General features: G+C 39.4%; 1 protein-coding gene across 4 annotated transcripts in view; it reads right to left on the reverse strand.

Moving 5' to 3' along the window:
* The window catches only part of LOC108884211 (collagen alpha-1(XI) chain), an 89,647-nt gene that overhangs the window by 7,730 nt on the left and 62,985 nt on the right, over nt 1–18,932 (reverse strand). For all 4 annotated transcript variants that reach the window (XM_018677957.2, XM_018677956.2, XM_018677955.2 and 1 more), the window contains 15 exons: nt 17,178–17,231; nt 14,281–14,388; nt 14,032–14,139; nt 13,613–13,666; nt 13,139–13,192; nt 9,479–9,586; nt 6,691–6,744; nt 5,786–5,839; nt 5,604–5,657; nt 5,361–5,414; nt 3,892–3,999; nt 3,639–3,692; nt 3,318–3,371; nt 2,791–2,844; nt 633–686 (listed from right to left, as the gene is read on the reverse strand). In XM_018677957.2, coding sequence (XP_018533473.1) covers nt 633–686; nt 2,791–2,844; nt 3,318–3,371; nt 3,639–3,692; nt 3,892–3,999; nt 5,361–5,414; nt 5,604–5,657; nt 5,786–5,839; nt 6,691–6,744; nt 9,479–9,586; nt 13,139–13,192; nt 13,613–13,666; nt 14,032–14,139; nt 14,281–14,388; nt 17,178–17,231 — 1,026 coding nt within the window. The remainder of the gene's footprint in view (nt 1–632; nt 687–2,790; nt 2,845–3,317; nt 3,372–3,638; nt 3,693–3,891; nt 4,000–5,360; nt 5,415–5,603; nt 5,658–5,785; nt 5,840–6,690; nt 6,745–9,478; nt 9,587–13,138; nt 13,193–13,612; nt 13,667–14,031; nt 14,140–14,280; nt 14,389–17,177; nt 17,232–18,932) is intronic.

Below are 18,932 nucleotides of genomic sequence, written 5' to 3' on the forward strand. Positions count from 1 at the left end.
TTAATATTAATTGTGAAATTTATCCACTACTGAATACTTAATGTTGAAACGTAAATTTCAATTCTATCAAGGCTCAATTATTGATTAACCTTGGTAGCTGATGTGTGTGAATTTTTCATTTTGGTGCATGAATTTCATCTTTCTAATTTGAACAACTAAATATTTTATTAACATTTCTTGACATGAATTTTTAGACCTGTGATGACCAACGGAATTTCAGCAACTTGGACATAGCTGTTTGAACCCTAAAAAGCATATTCACTCTTTTAGCTTTGGTCTCTACTCACTCCTGTGGGAAATATGTAGTTTCCTTGTGTACTGTACTCTTTCGCTGAGAACAGCTGCCTGGTGTCCATGAACATGCTATAAGAGTGGTGACATCCACAGTACAGTTGTCGGCCAAATAGCCAAACAATGAGCTGAAACTCACTATTAAGCTCTGTTAAGCTGAGTGGAGCTGCAGTTTCAGGCATTAATTCTCTGTAGGTTCATGACTATGAGAGACCCTTTCATATGCTTTATGGCCTTTCATTGTTTCCATATATTTACCCAACCTTGATCCCAATCAGGTCTACACTTCAATAATTGATTGGAATTTGTAAAACTCAAGTTAATATTGGTTGGCGACTTACCTTGGATCCTTTTTCTCCTTGTCTGCCCTCCTGACCTGCTTTTCCAACAGGTCCCTAAAAAGAACAACAATCAAATGTTATTAGAATTTTCTGCATGAATACCTAAAATAAACAAACATACCATTGTAATAAATACACTAATTCACTTTACCCCTTATGGTCAAAGTCTTTTATAGAAACCCATTCAAAAGAACACAAGACAGGGAAATTATCCAGCTGACAAGCAGCAGTTTCATGTGCATACTAACTGCTCAGTTCAACATTCTCTGACCTTGAATCTTTTCAAAGAGAGAAGGTTATGCAGGGCAACACAACATCAGTGAAAGCAAATTGTCCTACATTTCAACCATACTGAACTAAAAGCACGTCAGAGTTTTCACCAAACAGCCTCTGGTCAAAACCCTGTAAGTGGGCTGTCATTTGCCATTAGAAACCATAATCAAATAGACCAAACAAAAGCCACCGGTCTTCAATGTAGGTTATGAGCCCTGGCAACTGTGTATGTGCATTAGCAGATGTGTGTTCAATGTGTGTGTGTGTGTGTGTGTGTGTGCAGGCATGGTTATGTGCACCCGTGCGTGCATGTGCGCTAATGTAGTCAAGCAGCCACATGCATCAATGAACACCAAACCTGAGTCAATTTCGAAGAGATATTGGGAAAGAGATTAACCCAGAATTACCTTGGTGAAGGATGAAAAATCATATCGCAAAATCCATTAATATGGACATGGAACTGGCTTCTAATTTGTTCTGTAGCCTCTGTCACCTGAATACTACCCTTTGGAATACAAATTCTGGGGCTAAAAAGTGCTTACTATACCAGCATCTTTAAAATGTATTATCAACCGTCCGAGCCTGTATTTTAACTGAAGCTACAGAGTTGCATGAAAAACACGCAAACGAAGAATGTCTGATACTTAACAAAGAACACTTTGGCAGTGAAGCCAATGAAGCCACGGAAGACTATATATAAGAATATTTTAATACATTTTATCTCACATAATGCAACAGTATTGACCCAGTGATCGTCTTCTGTTCATCAACCTGCAGGACTATATTGTCACACAGGAGGTGAGGTTATGACAAGCTTATAGGCCCCATCCACAAGATAAAGATGATTTCTGGAGTACAAAAGAAGAAAAAACAAAGTTCTGCTACTCTAATTTGCATTCAGTTTGTTCCTTAGTCTTTTCTTTTTTTATGATCATTTTTGCCTCATTGAGCAATGATTTAAATGAAACCATTTGAGAGGTTTATATGGAAAATGTTTCTTTAGTGGAACTGCTAACAACTCATACACATCTGAGACATGACAAAGGGCCTCAATTAGATACAGGTTTTTTGTAAGGGGAAACAAATACTGGTTGAACCCTTCAATCAATGCATTCTTTTTTCTAAACATATCATAAAAAAAGTAAAACCATAACAAGTAAAGTGAGAGGTAACTACAGCTTTCAAAAATAAGTGAATGTGTTGCAATATCTTGCTCTGAAATGTGATGTAACATGTAATGTAAATACTCAAAGTACAAATATGTACTTAAGTAGAGTGGTTGAGTGAGTGTACTTAGTTACTTCCCACCACTGCTTAGTCATGATCCCAAGTAATAAATCAGTGTTTATCATAATTCTAATTTTATTACATAATGAGCATCATCTCTGCTGAAGTACACAAAATAGAATCAATTCACGTTAAATAGTAATCTCTTTATTCTTTCTTGCCATATTGCACTAGCCTTTCACACAGTACATTAATGGCATGTTTTATTGCCAACTGTAAAACATTACTACAGTAAATGGAAGGTGTCATAAAAATGCTACGCTAGTAAACTGAAATAATATCAGCTCAAGTTTGATGTGACAGAAGGGGCATCGAGTGCCAGAAATTAAAGTGACAAGTTAATTTCCTGACATTAGCAGCAGCGGCAGTCCTACTGCTTTCACATTACTGCCAGTCAAGCTCACAATATGTCATTATTCTCTTACAGGATGATCTCCATCTGCAATTACAGGCTATTCTAGACACTCAGAAATGTTTATCACCCTGCAGTTGGTAATAGGTTTGGAGCCTTTAAGAGCATTGTGAGTCTAAAAATAGAGAAGATCCTGCAAGCTGAACAGAAGTATCATCTCACGCATCATTTTGGAAATGTACTTACCCTTTTGCCAGGAGGTCCTGGTACTCCAGCTTCACCAGATGGACCTGAAGGACCCTAAAATTGAGCAGATAGAACACTTTTCTCTTCACAAAAACTGCAGAGTTTTGTTACATAATGAGACACTGTATCTCTACATTTGTATAAAGTGATACCGATTTTTACAAAATAGATTCTATTAGGTTTTCCTCCAGACTACATAACCATATTGTTTCAATATTTGCTTCACTGTAAGTAGTATGCATTTAGTAGCACTGAATCTAAAATGTGCAATAAACTGAAAAGTGTAAGTTTAATCTCCTTTTTCCCCTACTGCTAACTTTTTCCTAGATTTAGAATTTGTAAGAAAACCCCAAATTAAATGAATAGCTTGTCAAAATGCAGACTCAGACTATTCTGAGTTGTCAGGTTAGTGAGCACATGGGAAATTGTTCTCAGTAGCAGAATATGACTGGCTGATATCTTTAATATGTTTACTTGGCAAGTTTTTTTTTTTTTTTTTTACAGTTTCAGATCATGTAAAGACTTACAGGTTGACCGGCCTCTCCATCATCTCCCTTGTCACCTGGTAAACCATCAAGACCCTAAACAAAAAGCACAAATGAGCCAAACATGGAATGATTCAAACCAATTCAACTCAACTCAAAGACTTCTAATGGGAATCAGAAACTAGAATGAGGAAAACACAATAAAGACATTTTTATTGCTCTTCATTTCACTTCTAATATTACTGGTATTTTTTAATAGTGATACACAAGCATAGTTGATTCAATTCATATTCACTGAAAGATATAATCCCTAAACATGATGCAACAACATTAGATTGATTGAGGGATAAATGTAGCACTTACAGCAGCACCAGGCTCGCCAGGGGGACCAGGGTCTCCTGGGAACCCGACAGGACCCTGCAGACAGATGGAGACACTGAGGAGACTGATCTTGACTCAGATACTTGACATCGTGTCAACAACAGCTCTGGCAGCAGACAGCTTGACTGAGAAATATGACATAGTGATGCTGTCGCTGACAGCTCTAATAATGCATCAGTCATGGCTGTGTCTATGTATGTGTGTGTGTGTGTGTGTGAGTAGAGCTGAGACATACAGGGTTACCCTTGGGACCATCATCTCCAGGGGGTCCGCGGGCACCAGGGGGTCCAGCAGCTCCTGGTGGGCCAGTTTCTCCCTTCTCTCCAGTCTCTCCTCTGGGGCCCTGGGGGAAAATGCATCATAGGCTTGTCACCATGAGGACCACATAAGGACTACACACGCTACTTTGACAACAACATGCGAAATGAGGCACTAGACAATTGTGGTACCAAATCTGTCACTCCAACTGGCATCAAAATATGCACCAAACTGAGTAAGAACTCACAGAATGACTTTAAGAGCTGAGAGAGGAGACTAAAATGAAGCTTTAAGATCATCATCTGCAGTAGAGTTTCATTTTAAAAAACATATTTCAATCCATTCAATGATTACACTAAATAGCCTTATCATTGAAATATCTAGTAATAGTTGTTGGCTATGACTCAGAGCAGCAGCTGAAGCATAATTACAATCCCTGAATCGTTAGTTGGCCCATTAGAGCTGAGCGCTTCTCTAGTCGATGCCAGCATGGCACCTTTCAAATTGACCTCCATGTGATGTACAACATTGGCTCTATCTGTCACTGTAAACAGATGTGCGACGGCAAATGCATACGTCAATACAACCTGATGAACTCAAGACTCGAGGAGGGCGACCGGCCTATGCCCATAACTAAGGTGAGGCCTCTCTGGTGTACACAGCAGATTTCTACTGCTTAGCTTGGATCGATGGTGCTGCTCTGATCTAAGATATTCAACATCGGGAGGCCTACTGTGAATACTTTATCCTAATTTACACCACTAAAAGTAAAAAAAGTAGAGTAGAGTTTGCAGGAAAACGCAATATGCTGCATCATGGAACAGATTTTGTGCTTGTCATGTGGATTGATGCATATGAAGCCTATGTAAGATCCTGTTATATAAGAAAGCAAACTTCGTGTCATTTAACATTATTTTGGGAGATGTCAAACAGTAACATGTTACTGTGAAGACACTGTATACTGTTGTGGTGCTGCAGTAGGACAGAAAAACTGAACAGAAACAGAAAACAGACAGAAAAAAGGATATTCTGACTTTTGCCTGGTACAGGAGGTCAGATTAATGACACCACCAACAGTGGAGGCGTCCAAATGTGGCTGAGCTAATTATCTGCTGAGAAGCCCTCAGATTGCTAGCTTCTCTGCACATTAGCCTACTCAGAATCAGAGGTAAGAAGAACATCCCCCACAGCTGAAGTGTCAAGTAATAAACATAACTTAATTAGCTGCACTCACAGATATTCACAAGCAGACTCTTTAAACAGTCACACTTGTATACAAGAGGAATTTGTACACAAGGGCATACTGCTGGATTGTGTGTCATGCTTTTTGTCACGCATCCTAACTGCTGTTTACACATGTATAGATCCTCAATTCCCTTGTTTTTGAAGATAAAAAATGCTATCAGAGATGAGATGACGAGTACTTAAGCACGATACTGCACTTACTCCGATACCAGGCTCTCCAGGTGATCCTGGGTTTCCAGCCTCTCCAGTTTCTCCCTGTTGTAGCACAGCAAAAACGTAGATTATCACACTTGCCGTGAACAATCCAGATAGTGTTATCAGCTGACTAGTTCAGTGCTTTTGGTTTGTATCCTCAACTTCCATTTCAAACACACAAACATTTTTAAAGTATTTTTAAAGTACAATATAAGTGCATCAAAAATCACCAGTCACATTAGTTCTTACCTTCTCACCAACACCTCCCATTGCACCAATACCACCGGGAGGACCTTGTGCACCCTGGAGATCAATTAGAGTGGCATTAGTTTATTAGATTATCCAAAGAAAATATATGTAAAATTAGAGTTTTGAAATGAGCATGACTAAGACCTTGTCAGAAAGAAACAAAAGATAACAGTTAAACTTACATTGGCACCGCTGGGACCTTGAGGACCTCTGGGGCCAGGAGGACCAGGAGGACCCTGTCGGCAAAAATACAAGTTAATGTATACTCAATGTAGCAAGATGCCAAAAGCTTTCTTTACGTGTTGCAAACTGAGTGTATACTCTAGCTTACAAATAAATCCAAAACAATTACCAGTTGCTATGTTTTTTTTCCAAATGGGTATGAAAATAAAGAACTTTTCTCAGAAAGAGCTGAACAGACATGTCAATCTCAATATAGTCATTTTTCAATGTTGTATCAGAACACAGCAGCAGAAAACACCTGCTGTATACTAGTATATCATTATAGAATTTGCAGTTGTGAATGACAACCTGTTTGTTTCTTGTCAACACATGACATCTTGGCAGTGACTCTATAAGGCCTGAGACAAGAACATACTGCAATACTCAGATATGGCTCAGCGAAGCAAAGTGAATACAGTCAACACAGATGGGGAGAAAAACAGAAATACAGGCTGTTCTGTGTCTGCGCTTGTTGAGCTTGAGTGCTGGTGGGAAGGTATGTCAGAAAATCAAACCCTCATACAATACCTGTGCATCATAAATGTCTGTTCTGATTGACCCCTTCGTGTTATATTGAGAGTACTTTTATTGGAGTCTAACTGAACTGAAAAACAAATAAATGATGGTAGGGAAAACAGACTACCTTGGAACAGAGGATGCAAAGTTTTCACCAGCTGAATTGTTTGTGTCAAAATATCTTCCACAGAATTCAAAAATATCTGCCAAGTGACTGGTGGAGTTGCCAAACTCAGCCACCAGCCAGAACTTCAGAACAATCAGCAGAATTTCCCACCTCACTGGGTTGTACGTGAAAACAATGCGAATTGCTGTAACAGAGGAAACCAACAGAAAAAGCTCCGCTCACCATTGGTCCGACGTCTCCATTCTCTCCCTTCTCACCAGGAGGGCCGGGCAAACCCTAAGAAAAAGACAAATATTCTTCAGAACAAATAAAAAAAGGTCATGTGAGGCAGCACAGACAGACAAAACCATGCATCAGAAAATCCACATACAAGAGTATAAATACATTTTTGCTGCTCATTAACCGGTATTTGCAGATGATATGTATTGAATAGTGGGCTTTAGGATGCAATGTAATGGAGAATGCATTAATACAAGCAGAGCCCCTGAGTGTAAACACACAATTAGTCAAAAAGGACACCTATTGTAATTAAAGGGTATGGGAGGCTTAGGTATAATCAGCCTGTGTAAATTACAGGGTGGGAGCTCCATCCATCTATGTCCATAGGAAAGTGGAAACAAAAGGGACAGTGCAGGCGGTGCATATTATCCAGTTTTTGGATTTAATCATGCTTGACTAAAACAGTTTGAATACAACTTGGGAAGATGTACCTGCAATGAAAATGAAGGAGCTCTCTCATGCTATTATAACTTATTGTCTATCTGCATGACTGCAAGTATTATTTGTTGTGTTAGTTTAACTCCAATGATGGAGCATGCATAATCAATAGGTGGGTGGAAAGCTGCAGTAATGATAAGTTACTGTAAAACCAGAGTGACATGGATATCGATCACTGAGATCACATATGTGTAGTTTCAGCCCATTTTGTTGATTTACTGTACCTGCAATGGCAGAGAAGGATAATTTATTACAGGTTCTGACTGGGACTTTAGTCACAGTGATAAAGCATGAGGGAAATAAAAATGGAAAATAAAGCATCAACCTATTTCATGTATAATGTTTAGATGTGACAGGCTCTTGATCAGTGCTTGTTTGAAAAATATATGAACAAATGAATTAGAAGGCTGTATTTTGAGTAAAATTAACATAGACCATACTGTATGCACACACATAAAAATACACAACTCCTTTTTACAGCTACACATATCCAAAGAAATCAATAAATGTTTACTCATGACTTGGCATTTCCCTCTATTTTCCACATAAGCCTGAGACTATAAGGAGACTCTGGAGTAATCAAATCTGATCTTTACTCTCCTCTACATTCACATCTTTACCTCGTAATCTAAGGAATTCATCGTCTCAGCGAGGACTCCAATATTCCACAGCAAACACAGCCCCAAATGATGGAAGGCTTTCAAACCAAAGCCATTCATTCCCCATAGTCAAAAATCATTAATGCTACAGATAATTGCATTGAAGAGCTGAGCTCGCAGTGGTTGCTGCCATCTATTGAAGGGCAGCTTAGCCAAACATAATTAAAAGAGTGGAGATGGAGTGCATTATGCCCAATTAAAAGCCAATTGGACTTAATAACAATGTTATCTGGCCCTATTGACCAGTGGGGCTTCGCTCTAATTTCATCCTCAGTGAGTCCTTGGATAATTGACTTTGAGATATTTTAAAGTATGCCATTTCTTTATTCATTGCCACCAAAGCAAGTTTCTTCACCTCCAGCTCATTGGCTTCAATGAGCCAGTGCTCTGGCCTTTTGCTCCTCTTCAACTCTGTTGCAGTTTTGAGAGAGATGCAAAGATACAGTGCAACAGTAGCACAACAAAAGTGATCAAACCAGTGAACTGACTCCATAACTCCAAAACAGCAATATTCCCAAAAATTTTTTTAACATTAGCCACCATCAGCTTCACATCATACCTCATCAAGTAAGGTTGTGTCTGCAAAACCCCTGGTGTATTGAAGTGAGGAAGGTCACATTTTATTGTTCATCATATCAACTTTTTACATGTAAGAAGAAGAAGAATTTCCTTTTTCAGTAACAAAAATAGTGCTATACTCTGCATGAATCCAAAAAAATATTTTCTCTGAATCGCTGAACCACTACCATTAAAAAATAAAAATTAGATAAACAGCCACAAATCAATGTGTGTTGAGGTGGAAAATAAAACTGCAGGTCAATTATTGATAAAAGCCCTAAAAAAAAAATCACTGTTTTTCCACAGCCTTTAATATGCACAGTCCATGTTTCGGTTTACAGGGAGTTTTAGTGGCTTGTCAGAGTACACAGGTTGGCAGATGTGTCCATCTGAGTGTCCATATCATCTCTGAACAAAATCCTGACTGCCTAATTGCTTCAGAAGTGCTGCCCCTTTTCTCTAAATCCCCTAGGCAATGAATACTGTGAGTATATTGTATATATATGTCTAATATAAGACATACTTATAAAAGATATATTAATTTATATTATACACTGATTAAAATATCTGATCAAATATGAGCTGCAAAAGCAGCTGGTCTCTTATTTGGCCCTTAGAGCACTGCAGGGGAGCGGTTTACTGCATGATAATGATGCAGTGTGAGAGGAAAAAACCAACAGCAGTCTCCCCTCCACCATTAACGCAGCGGCAAAATGCCAAATGCAAAATGTTAGCAATGGTGATGGATTTTTAGCACTGTCTATGCTAAGGAAAGTCCTTGAGGGTGAAAAAGCATTATTTGCCCAGGAGCAATACAAAGTGTTATTAAGAGCCGAGGCAGCATTAATAAATTATGCTCTGTTTTGATGTAATGTAAATGATGTAAGGAGAGATGAAATGTTGTTGGTTTAGGGGAATGAAAGAGTTCATTCTGCTTTGGCTGACTCAGGGACAGAGGGAAAATAATATGCATATGTACTAGGCTGTGTTCAACGTGACCCGGCAGTCATGTGTTTGGAGAATAACAAAGAGAATAAACATGTGTGTTTGCCTAGAGGACACAGACTTAGACTTACCTGCAGCCCAATGGGTCCTGGTAGACCTGGGAATCCTCTGGGTCCTTCATCTCCTTTCTGGCCAAACATACCCTGCTGTCCTCTCGGTCCAGATTCACCGTCACTACCCTGTGGGAGGTCAAAAACCACAAAATTCAAATATCTTTACTCTGATCCTCAATTAGCTGGAGCTTTAGCAAATACCAGTCCACAAACACTTGTATCCATGTGTTTTTTCTGTTATGGGATTTCTTTGCCCTCTTTATCCTTTTCAAGGTTATGGAGTACATCCAAGCTCATGTGCTAGTGTGGTTCGATGTCTATATTCAAACTGGATGGACAGTTACCTTTCTGCCTTTTCTGAAGGTCATTTTATGGCAATATCATCCATCCATCAATTCTCTATACTCACACGCTCTTGCTCAGGGGCAGGAGCTTGTCTCACCATGAACTATAGACAGGCCAATAGTCCATTTCTCGCAAAGTCATTCATGTGCACTCATTAAGATTTTAGGCTATTTGGAGTTTAGAGTGAACCTGAAATTTCTTTGAGCAGTGGAAACCTATTTGAGGATTCAGAGGAAAATGCACTGACAGATATTTAAACTCAAAAGAGGACATGGGTGAGGCAACAGTCCTTGCCACTGATCCACTGTGTTGTCCGGCTACCTGGGGAAACAGCAGCCATCCTACCAAAGCTTCCCATCTGGGGATGCAGAGTACAGTATGGTATAGCCACAGGGTTATGGCAAACACTGTATATAAAAGATGCTGACTTCATCTGTGAATTCAGAGGTGTACAGGGCTACAGAGGATAGAAAGGGGAGACTACAGGGAGAGAGTGAAGTGCTGACAAACTGGGACTTTTCGGTTCAAACGCATGTCAGCACTTGAAAGTGCTTGAGGAGCTCTCGCTGAGCCCTGGGACATGTAGGCAGCCTCAGGCGCTAGTACTGAATGCAGAACTGTTTAGAAGGAAATGTTAGGTGATTACAGGTAGCATGAGCACAGCTTTGAACTAAAGAGTCAGAGACAAGTTGGACTAAAGTTTAGGGAGAAAAAAGGCACAAATCTGACTCCTCAGGGAGAGTGGAATCAGAAATGTCAGAGATGCCATTATTTTGACTAACTATGTTTTTTTTCTTTTTTTCTTTTTTTTTGAAGCAATCCCTGATGAAATTGGAATTAAGTTTCCAAAACAACATGGAGGACAGCCTGGAACAGCTAACATAACATCTTCAAAATATGAAGCTTGGTTTGCATGGTTTACTTGTTCATGATTAGTGTAATCGTCCAACAAGTATTTATGTGATCATAAGCAGCAAAGCCCCTCATCATCTGTAATTATAATCACCATTAACATCATCAATCACAATAAACCATAAAATAAGTTAAAATAGTTTTCTTCGTCTAAATAGCACCACAGTATTTTGTTTGCAGTTTCAAAACTGAATTTGGAAAAAATCCAACGTATCCCTCATCTGATGGCTAGCAGGTCTAACGCCTACAACTGGGCACTTGTCCATTACTGTCCATAATTCACCCTCGAACTCATATCTTCTAGTCTGTCTTAATTTGATGCATGTGTCCTGGTAAGACAAGCTGAGAACGAACAGTAAAAATATATTTTCCAGTAAAATGCTTTCCTGGAGGCTTTAATCATTATAAGTCAATTTACAATTACTTGTACTAAAACCTGCCAACTGTGGAGGTTTAGCATGTTAGGTTTTAGTGGTAATGCTCATAATTAATGAAAGAGATATGATTCAGCACACCCACTTGTATCATACCTGTGGCTATAAGAGATGCTCAGGCCTGGAGGAATCACACATGTGCTCAGGCAGGCGTAATTTATGAGTCACCTGCAGTGCATCTAACTCAATTTATGTTTAGTTTGTCCATGAAACAAAATGTGTTTCTTCCAGTCAAACGAAATATCGGAAATTATTCTTATACAACATGTGTGTCTTTTTATTAGATACTGAAAAATAAAAACAGTGTTTACCACATCCTAATAAAGATCACTACTGGCCTGCCATAGACTTTCATTCTAACTGCTTGACCTTAGTCGCATCTTGAAGACAGTAGCAGTGGAGAGTGAGCTGTTGTAAACCTCATTAGGCTTTAGCTGAAAAAGGAAACTGGATCATTCATTTTCCCTACAAACACCAACATTTCCCCTAGATTGAAAGGTGAAGTAAATATAGTCAAAATTGATAGCAGCATTAGGACAGATAATGCTGAAACTACACAGCACGAGTCAGGACTCCGTTATGAAAATATGAATACACATGAGCAGACTGACTCACCAGGACAAACAACTGTCAAATAATTTGTTATTCAGCTTGGGTGCGCTACCTGCTCGCGGCAATCCGTCTCACCAGGTCTATTCTAGCCCCCACAGAGCCCTGCAGATGCTGAATTTTTTGCTAGAATGGTTGTTAAGACCTGATAATTTACAGCAATGAGCTGTTAGTTGCCCTGAGGCCATCAGCTATTGTAGAAACAGTACTTATCCTGTTGTGTTAATGAGATGGATGAGTGGAGGATGTTTTGCAGCACACAAGGCAGTATTTTCAGCTAGGTCTGGTGCCATACGAGGAAATATGTGGAAGTGATTGGCAGGTTGGGGTGCTATTGTGGTTTGTGAGACTGTAAATGGTGGGTCATAAGTTTAATCCTATGTAAGAATCACAAAAAAATACAACATCCAAATTCATAATTGCAGTTTAGTTGGGTGCTTGAAAAACTTTCTACTAAAGGACAAGCTGTTAACAACTGTGATGAGAAAACTCTCTGTGGGGTACCCTGATATTAATATGTTGCCTCAAGTAAAAGCCATGATTAAAATGAAATCTGTGTAACATTCCAATGATAAAAGGATGGGGTTTTTTAAATTAAGGGGGACTGCAGCCAGTGGTTTTTGGACTGCAGGGGCAACAGTAAAAAGCAATACTGCTTGCATGATGTATCCCTGACCTGGCTGGAACAGCGCTAAATGTCTGACCATCTGGGGAGTAAAACATTGTTTTTTTTTACCATGTAGTAACAGGGGTCTCTAACTATGCACCATTAAGCCAAGTGTACAAATGTTTCAGTATATCAAAACAGCTAATTTAACTGGTTAACCATCAGCCAGAAGATAAAAATAAAAACCTGTGTATAGTACACACATAGTCTACTGGATAACAGGGTCTAGTCCTGCAGAGACAGACACAATTCTGTCATTTCGCTATTCGATTCTAAGCCTCAACACAACAAGTTAAAAATCTCTACCAACAGGCTTTTAGTCTGTTTCCTGTTTTGAATCATCACCTTATCTGTGTTCATAAGGCTGTGGATCGAAGTAAATATTTCAAAGTTGATTTGCCATTTCATTGTTATGACTCAGAACCCACCAAAGTAATAACAGCAATTACATTTTTAAGGCATCTAAAATGTCGGACACAAAGGATTTAAAAAAATTCAGTACCCGCCAAACACAGGTTGGGAGATGTTTTAAAAGGAGAAGGTGACATTTGGAGGGAATATTGGTGTGCGCTGGTTACCAAGTAGTGGCACTCCTTTCATTTCATGTTTTATTCCTCAATATGACATCCTTTATTAAAAAAGAGGTATGGGTACAGGATAATATTTCATGAGGAGAAAAGTTGACATCATATGGAAGGAAGTGATACTCACAGCTGGGCCAGGAGCTCCAACCACACCCTGAAGACCACTTGGACCTGGTGGACCCTGAAAACATGATGATCAATGAGATAAAGAATTGCATACTGTGCTGTGTATCCTCATGCAGTCTATCTACCTGAGGGGAATGTCATTTCTCTAGGCTTGTGACTAAAACCAAAGTACCAAAATATATATGTATAAGATGAGGACACAACACACTGGTATTTTTTATTATAAATTACACAACCATTTAGGAAACATAATAGCCCTTTGGTTAATATTTTATATGCTGCAGATTGTTTAGGGCATGATAACCTGGGATGAGTCATTGCCACGTAACGTATGTTTAATTTATTCAGTTCATTTGAGAATTTAGCAGAATTCAAGATTAGTGCTCTTTGCTCACTTAGCATGGATTATCATTCAAAACCTGGTGCCTTATATTAAAAATGTTAAAAGTAATAAAGAAAAAAAACCAAGACTCACAAGTTCTCCCTTGTCTCCTTTGCTTCCCTTCTGTCCAGGTCCACCGACTTCTCCCTGTGGTGCAATACAAACAGCAGAGCTCACATCTCTGCCCTCCATCTAAAAAGGCTCTTGCCTCCCATGTTTAGTCAAAGTCCAATATCTTAAAGTGTCACCTTTACCACGACTGAGCAGTAAATATTTCTCAAGAGATTCTAATTTGATTGGCCCTAAAAGACCTTGGGCAGGTGTTTGCAATTGACTGATTCCTGTCTAATCCCACTGGCACTATGATTGACAAAATGATAGATAGATAGATAGATAGATAGATAGACGTGACTGGTATTATGTATGGTAAATATCTGTAAATATCTAATTCTCTGAGGCAGATATTTAAATTAAGGATTCCTAGTATTCCAATATATACAACTTTATTCCACCTTGTCACCGTCCTCTCCAGGGGGACCCTGAGGACCAGCCGGACCAGGAAGACCAACAGGACCTTGAATGCCATCACGGCCAGCAGGACCCATTGGACCTTTCTCTCCCTGAACATAACATTGATAACAGTCATAAGGCAGTGTCACAATACCAGCAATCAAATCATCACTTTGCTAAACTTTAGAGTGAGAGTGCAGAGTTAAGGAAGAAGTATTTCACTGAGTGAAAGTTGGGACAGAAATACTCACAGGAGCTCCCTTTTCTCCAGCTGGGCCAGGTGGTCCTTGGGGGCCATTGCGTCCTGTCAGACCAATGGGACCTCCAGGACCAGCAGCACCTCTCTCTCCAGGAGAACCCTGTCACCACAGAACAAAGACCCATCAGTCACTGCTGCATTATGTGACAGCTAAGTAGAAAAGTCAATTTCCAGCAGAGAAGGTACAGTATGGAGCAGATGAAAGCCACAGGAAGTGTGCTTGGGCTAACTTGAAGCATGAAAAGTCTGACTTCATTAGGAAGGCTGCCTTAATTAAGAAAATGAAATACCTTTCCAGACTACCACTTGTTTTTTTTGGTAAAGTAATTTTGCAACAAGCATACATTAGAATATGTACAATAGAATATGTGTCTTTTTATTTGATTATTAATTACATTAACAATATTCTAATTTGTTGCTTTAAGGAGCAACAGTAATCTAAATTATGATTTAAGAGAAATAAAATCACAAACATCGCAAGCATATTGACCCTGTTGTCAACCTCAAAGCTTCACTCAGATGAGAACTGTGCTGATGAACAAACTCTTAACTAACAGGATTCAGCTGCTTTCCTCTGCCAAGGCCTCATGGAAGATCTTGCCATTTTCTCCCCCACATTAGTGTGTCTCATTACCCTGCTCTTCTCTCTGCCCTCGTGGGTGCTCATCGCTATGGTGGTGGCTCAAATCATATTACATCATAACTGTGACTCCATCTTTGATCAGCAGGTCATTATGGAATCGACCTACCAAGGGAAGGTCTGAAATTGCTGTCAACTAAAACACATGCATTCACACAGGCCAAAGATTCACCCTGATTCACACACACACAGACACACACACACACACATTCAGCTGCTGATGTGAGCTGCCACCTGGCACTTGTATGCCTGGCCCATTTCATGACAGACATTGCCGGTGACACACACACACAGCTCCAAACTGTCAACCCCAGCCTGCCAACCTGCCCGCCAGGACACAGACACAGACATACACACACACACACACACACACACACACACACACACACACACACACATACAGTTACACACAAGTGTCTCTGACTCACATAACTTAAGATTCTTTCTTTCTACTTCCCTCATTCTCATTTTACTCATGTTTTTCCTCCACACATGTGATTCTGTGGCTAGAAATCAAAACCGCAACACAAAAAAAATGCAGACACACAACAAAAGTTAGTCACTCAACTTGTCACATTCATCCTTTCTGCTCTGTTCTCTCTTGGTCTGTCTCTTTCAAACATATACACACGCAAGCCTCTAAAAAGAAGATGAAACTGCAACACACATGCAGCACTCACAGACCTTCCCAAAGCACAACAGCAGCTCAATCTCTGGCAGGAAATCGATGGAGGAAAATATCAGATCTCTTGTGTGCGTGGGCACTGCACATGGGTCTCTTTTTTAAGGAGTTTTTCAAACATTACCAAAACAGTCCATCCACATGTTTTCAGCCAATGGCTCACTTTCAAGCCAATTTAAGACAACCATCTCATTTCACAGTGGAAATGGTTTCACTCTTTCAGAGAAAGCCCCTCTTCTCACTTTCATCATCTTTTCATCCGTGCTGTGCATATCCGCTGTCATCTAATCTGGTGTTGCTCTGTCGCTGGTGAGCAGGGGCAATTATCGGGAGCCTGTGTTTAACGCTTGAACAAAATGTCAGACGGTTCAAAGCTGCCTGTCAGTCAGCTTTCTGTATAGATTCACCGCCAGAGCTCCCGAGGCTGGGCTCAGAGACAAAGGCAGGAAAAATGCGCCCCACTTATTTATGGATTACCCTGCCACTCCTGCTCCTTTTAAGGACCCTAAACTATTTAAGAGTCAGATTTGACATAGTACAGTATATGGATGCAGCTATAGTATCTAAAAAGATGTCCATCAGTGTGATTAAGGGTGGCGCATTGACGCAGCAGATGTGACATAGGTGCCTGTAACCACAGAGAAAACCTTTAAGTGTAGTATGTGATGATCAATAGAGTGCAAAGTTTCTTTGAAAGTAGTCATCACACAAACAGGAAAAAGGGTTTCAATGAGAAACAACCTTCCTCCATCTGTGTCACACCAGTTGCTATAGTAACTACTAAATTTGAGTGGAAAACTTGACAGACCAATCAGGTTACTGTGATAAAACTAGGTGCTGTTCAATTAGGCAATTAAGTAGTGATTAGGCCATGCTTCAAGGCTCTCTTTAATTTCATACCTAAGAATATCTCTTAACTGTTGTAAATACACTATAACTCAAGCAGGATATTGCTTTTATCAAAATGTGGCACACAGATTTATAAACCTCTTATTTTAAACTGCTAAATTTAATCATTAGGCTATAAAAGTAAAATGTTTATTGTCTGCTGAGCAATACAACACTGAAACAAAGACACAAAAGTAAACACCAGCATGAGAGGTGATCTTAAGTTAGAAATATCTGTGACTGTGTTATCATAAACGTGCATATTGTGTGTCTTACACAGCTTCACACATTCGTAGGATAAGATATAAGATCCAAACTGAACTATCCATTTTATGAGAAAAGAAATATAAGTAAAAGTGTATTTTTTCCCCCAATTTAACTAAGTAACTAAACAACGAAAACAAATTTTAAAAAATGACACTTGACATTTAGTACTGCGATATAAATTCATATTGAACAACATATTTTTAATCATGGTGGTGGTGTTGATTTCAATCATATTGTCCTGCTCTACTCTGCCACCCTCTACACTACAGTTTACAGTACATGTGCTGCTGAATCACTGGAGAACAGAGCTGTGCACAGCATGTGCAACTCCATTCTCCAAAAGCACAAGTCACTTTTCACTGCAATCTGTGTGGCAGGAGAGATGAGGTAACCATAGCAACAGGCTACTTACGATGGGGCCAGGGGGACCCTGAGGCCCTTCTCCTCCCTTTAAGCCAGCTGGACCCTGAAAACAGAGGACAGGAGAGGGTTAGATCTCAGTCACTGCAGGCCACCGCTTAGTGCCATTCAAAGAGCAGTAATCACAGCTGTCTAATGGGCCTTTAAATGTTACTAGGTGTGTGTATGTGTGTGCCTGTGTCTCTGTCTATATGTGTATACCTGTGTATGAGCATGTATATGTGGAGGGCTTGTATCCAGAAGGCACACAGTATCAAAAAGAGAGGAAATAATTCTTGCATTTTCCCTTTTGGCATATTACTGATATTGTTGATGATGTGCTTTCTTTGAATTTGCACGCACAATCAGCACATTATTAGCTCCCAAAGTACTGAGGCAGCAGGTCAATAAAGGGTCAGTTCACCCAAATTAAATAGAAAATAGAATAGATTTCTTCTGCCACCTCAATCACATAGCGGTGAGAGAATTTTTGGTTGTGGCGCTCAGAGTGAGGAAAAATTACATTTAAAATACAGCAAAGATTTTCTTGGAACTACTTTCTTCCAAAGAAATTATTCACAATGAGATCTATGGATTATCCACAGAAAAGCAAGCACTGTTTCTGGAAAGAAATTCTGTTGCTGAATTCTATAAATGTAATATTTCAACACTATGAGCACCAACAAATGAAATTCCACTCACCTCCATTGTATTGGGGCTGACAGAAATCTCAGAGATTGCTGACTATTTTCTTGATTAATCAATTAGTTGTTTTGTCTTTAAAGGTCCAGAAATAATGAAAAATGACCATCAAGGTTTCCCAGAACCCAAGGTGATGTTTTTAAATACTTTTTAATGTCTGGCCAATAGTCTAAAAGAGGATATTCAGTTTAATATAATATACAACAAAGACAAGCATTAAATTACATTTTTGGGAAGTTGGAACCAACAAATGTTTGGCTTTTCTGGCATTTTGCTTAAAAAAAAATGACTGAAACAATTCACTGATTTAAAAATAACAAATTGATTAACCGACTAATTGGTTCAGGTCTAGAATGAGAGGTTTTGGGGAAAATTGGGAGAATCAACCCTTTAAAGCAATCCCAGTTGTGCTTAATGAGCTCAGTGGGTGGGAATTCAGCTGCTGGATTTGTCTACCAAATTCAGAAACACTGAACTAATAATAATAATAATAATAATAATAATTTAGTGCCACTGCACAGAGATAATCATTAAGGAAATAGCAAGATTTCAAAACATTTACTTAGGCTGCAGTTCAACTCAACTGGAGAAAAAATGGCTATATGTTAATAAATTATGATGTAACCTAATGTGCAGGCATATTTATATAATTAATGCAAAAGGAGCCATTAAATTAATTTCAAAGGAAATGAAAAAGAGAGGGGATGAAGCCCGTGGTGGGGCACAAGTTCAGGTATAGTCCATCTATCTCTGGACCCCTGTCACCTCCTCCAGATTCCCATCCTTGAATGGCAATGCATGCCTGTGCTGCTGAATCACAGCACCAGGAGGCTGAGACTGCATATGGAAAACACAGTTCACCAGAGGCAGTAAAGACTTTCATTATAATAACTAATTTACAGGCTCCAACAGAGCCAGGGGGTGCAGAAGCTGCCAAGCAGCCTCTCCACCTCCCTGGCTTCCACATTTTACCATGGTGCATTAGAAGGCTGGAAGAATCTTTCTTTGCTGGACACACAAAAAGTTATTTATTGGCTTGTATATCGCTACTGTGCCTTTCCTCAAG

Source organism: Lates calcarifer, linkage group LG4 (assembly GCF_001640805.2).
Source record: "Lates calcarifer isolate ASB-BC8 linkage group LG4, TLL_Latcal_v3, whole genome shotgun sequence".
In the NCBI taxonomy this organism is placed as follows: domain Eukaryota; kingdom Metazoa; phylum Chordata; class Actinopteri; family Centropomidae; genus Lates; species Lates calcarifer.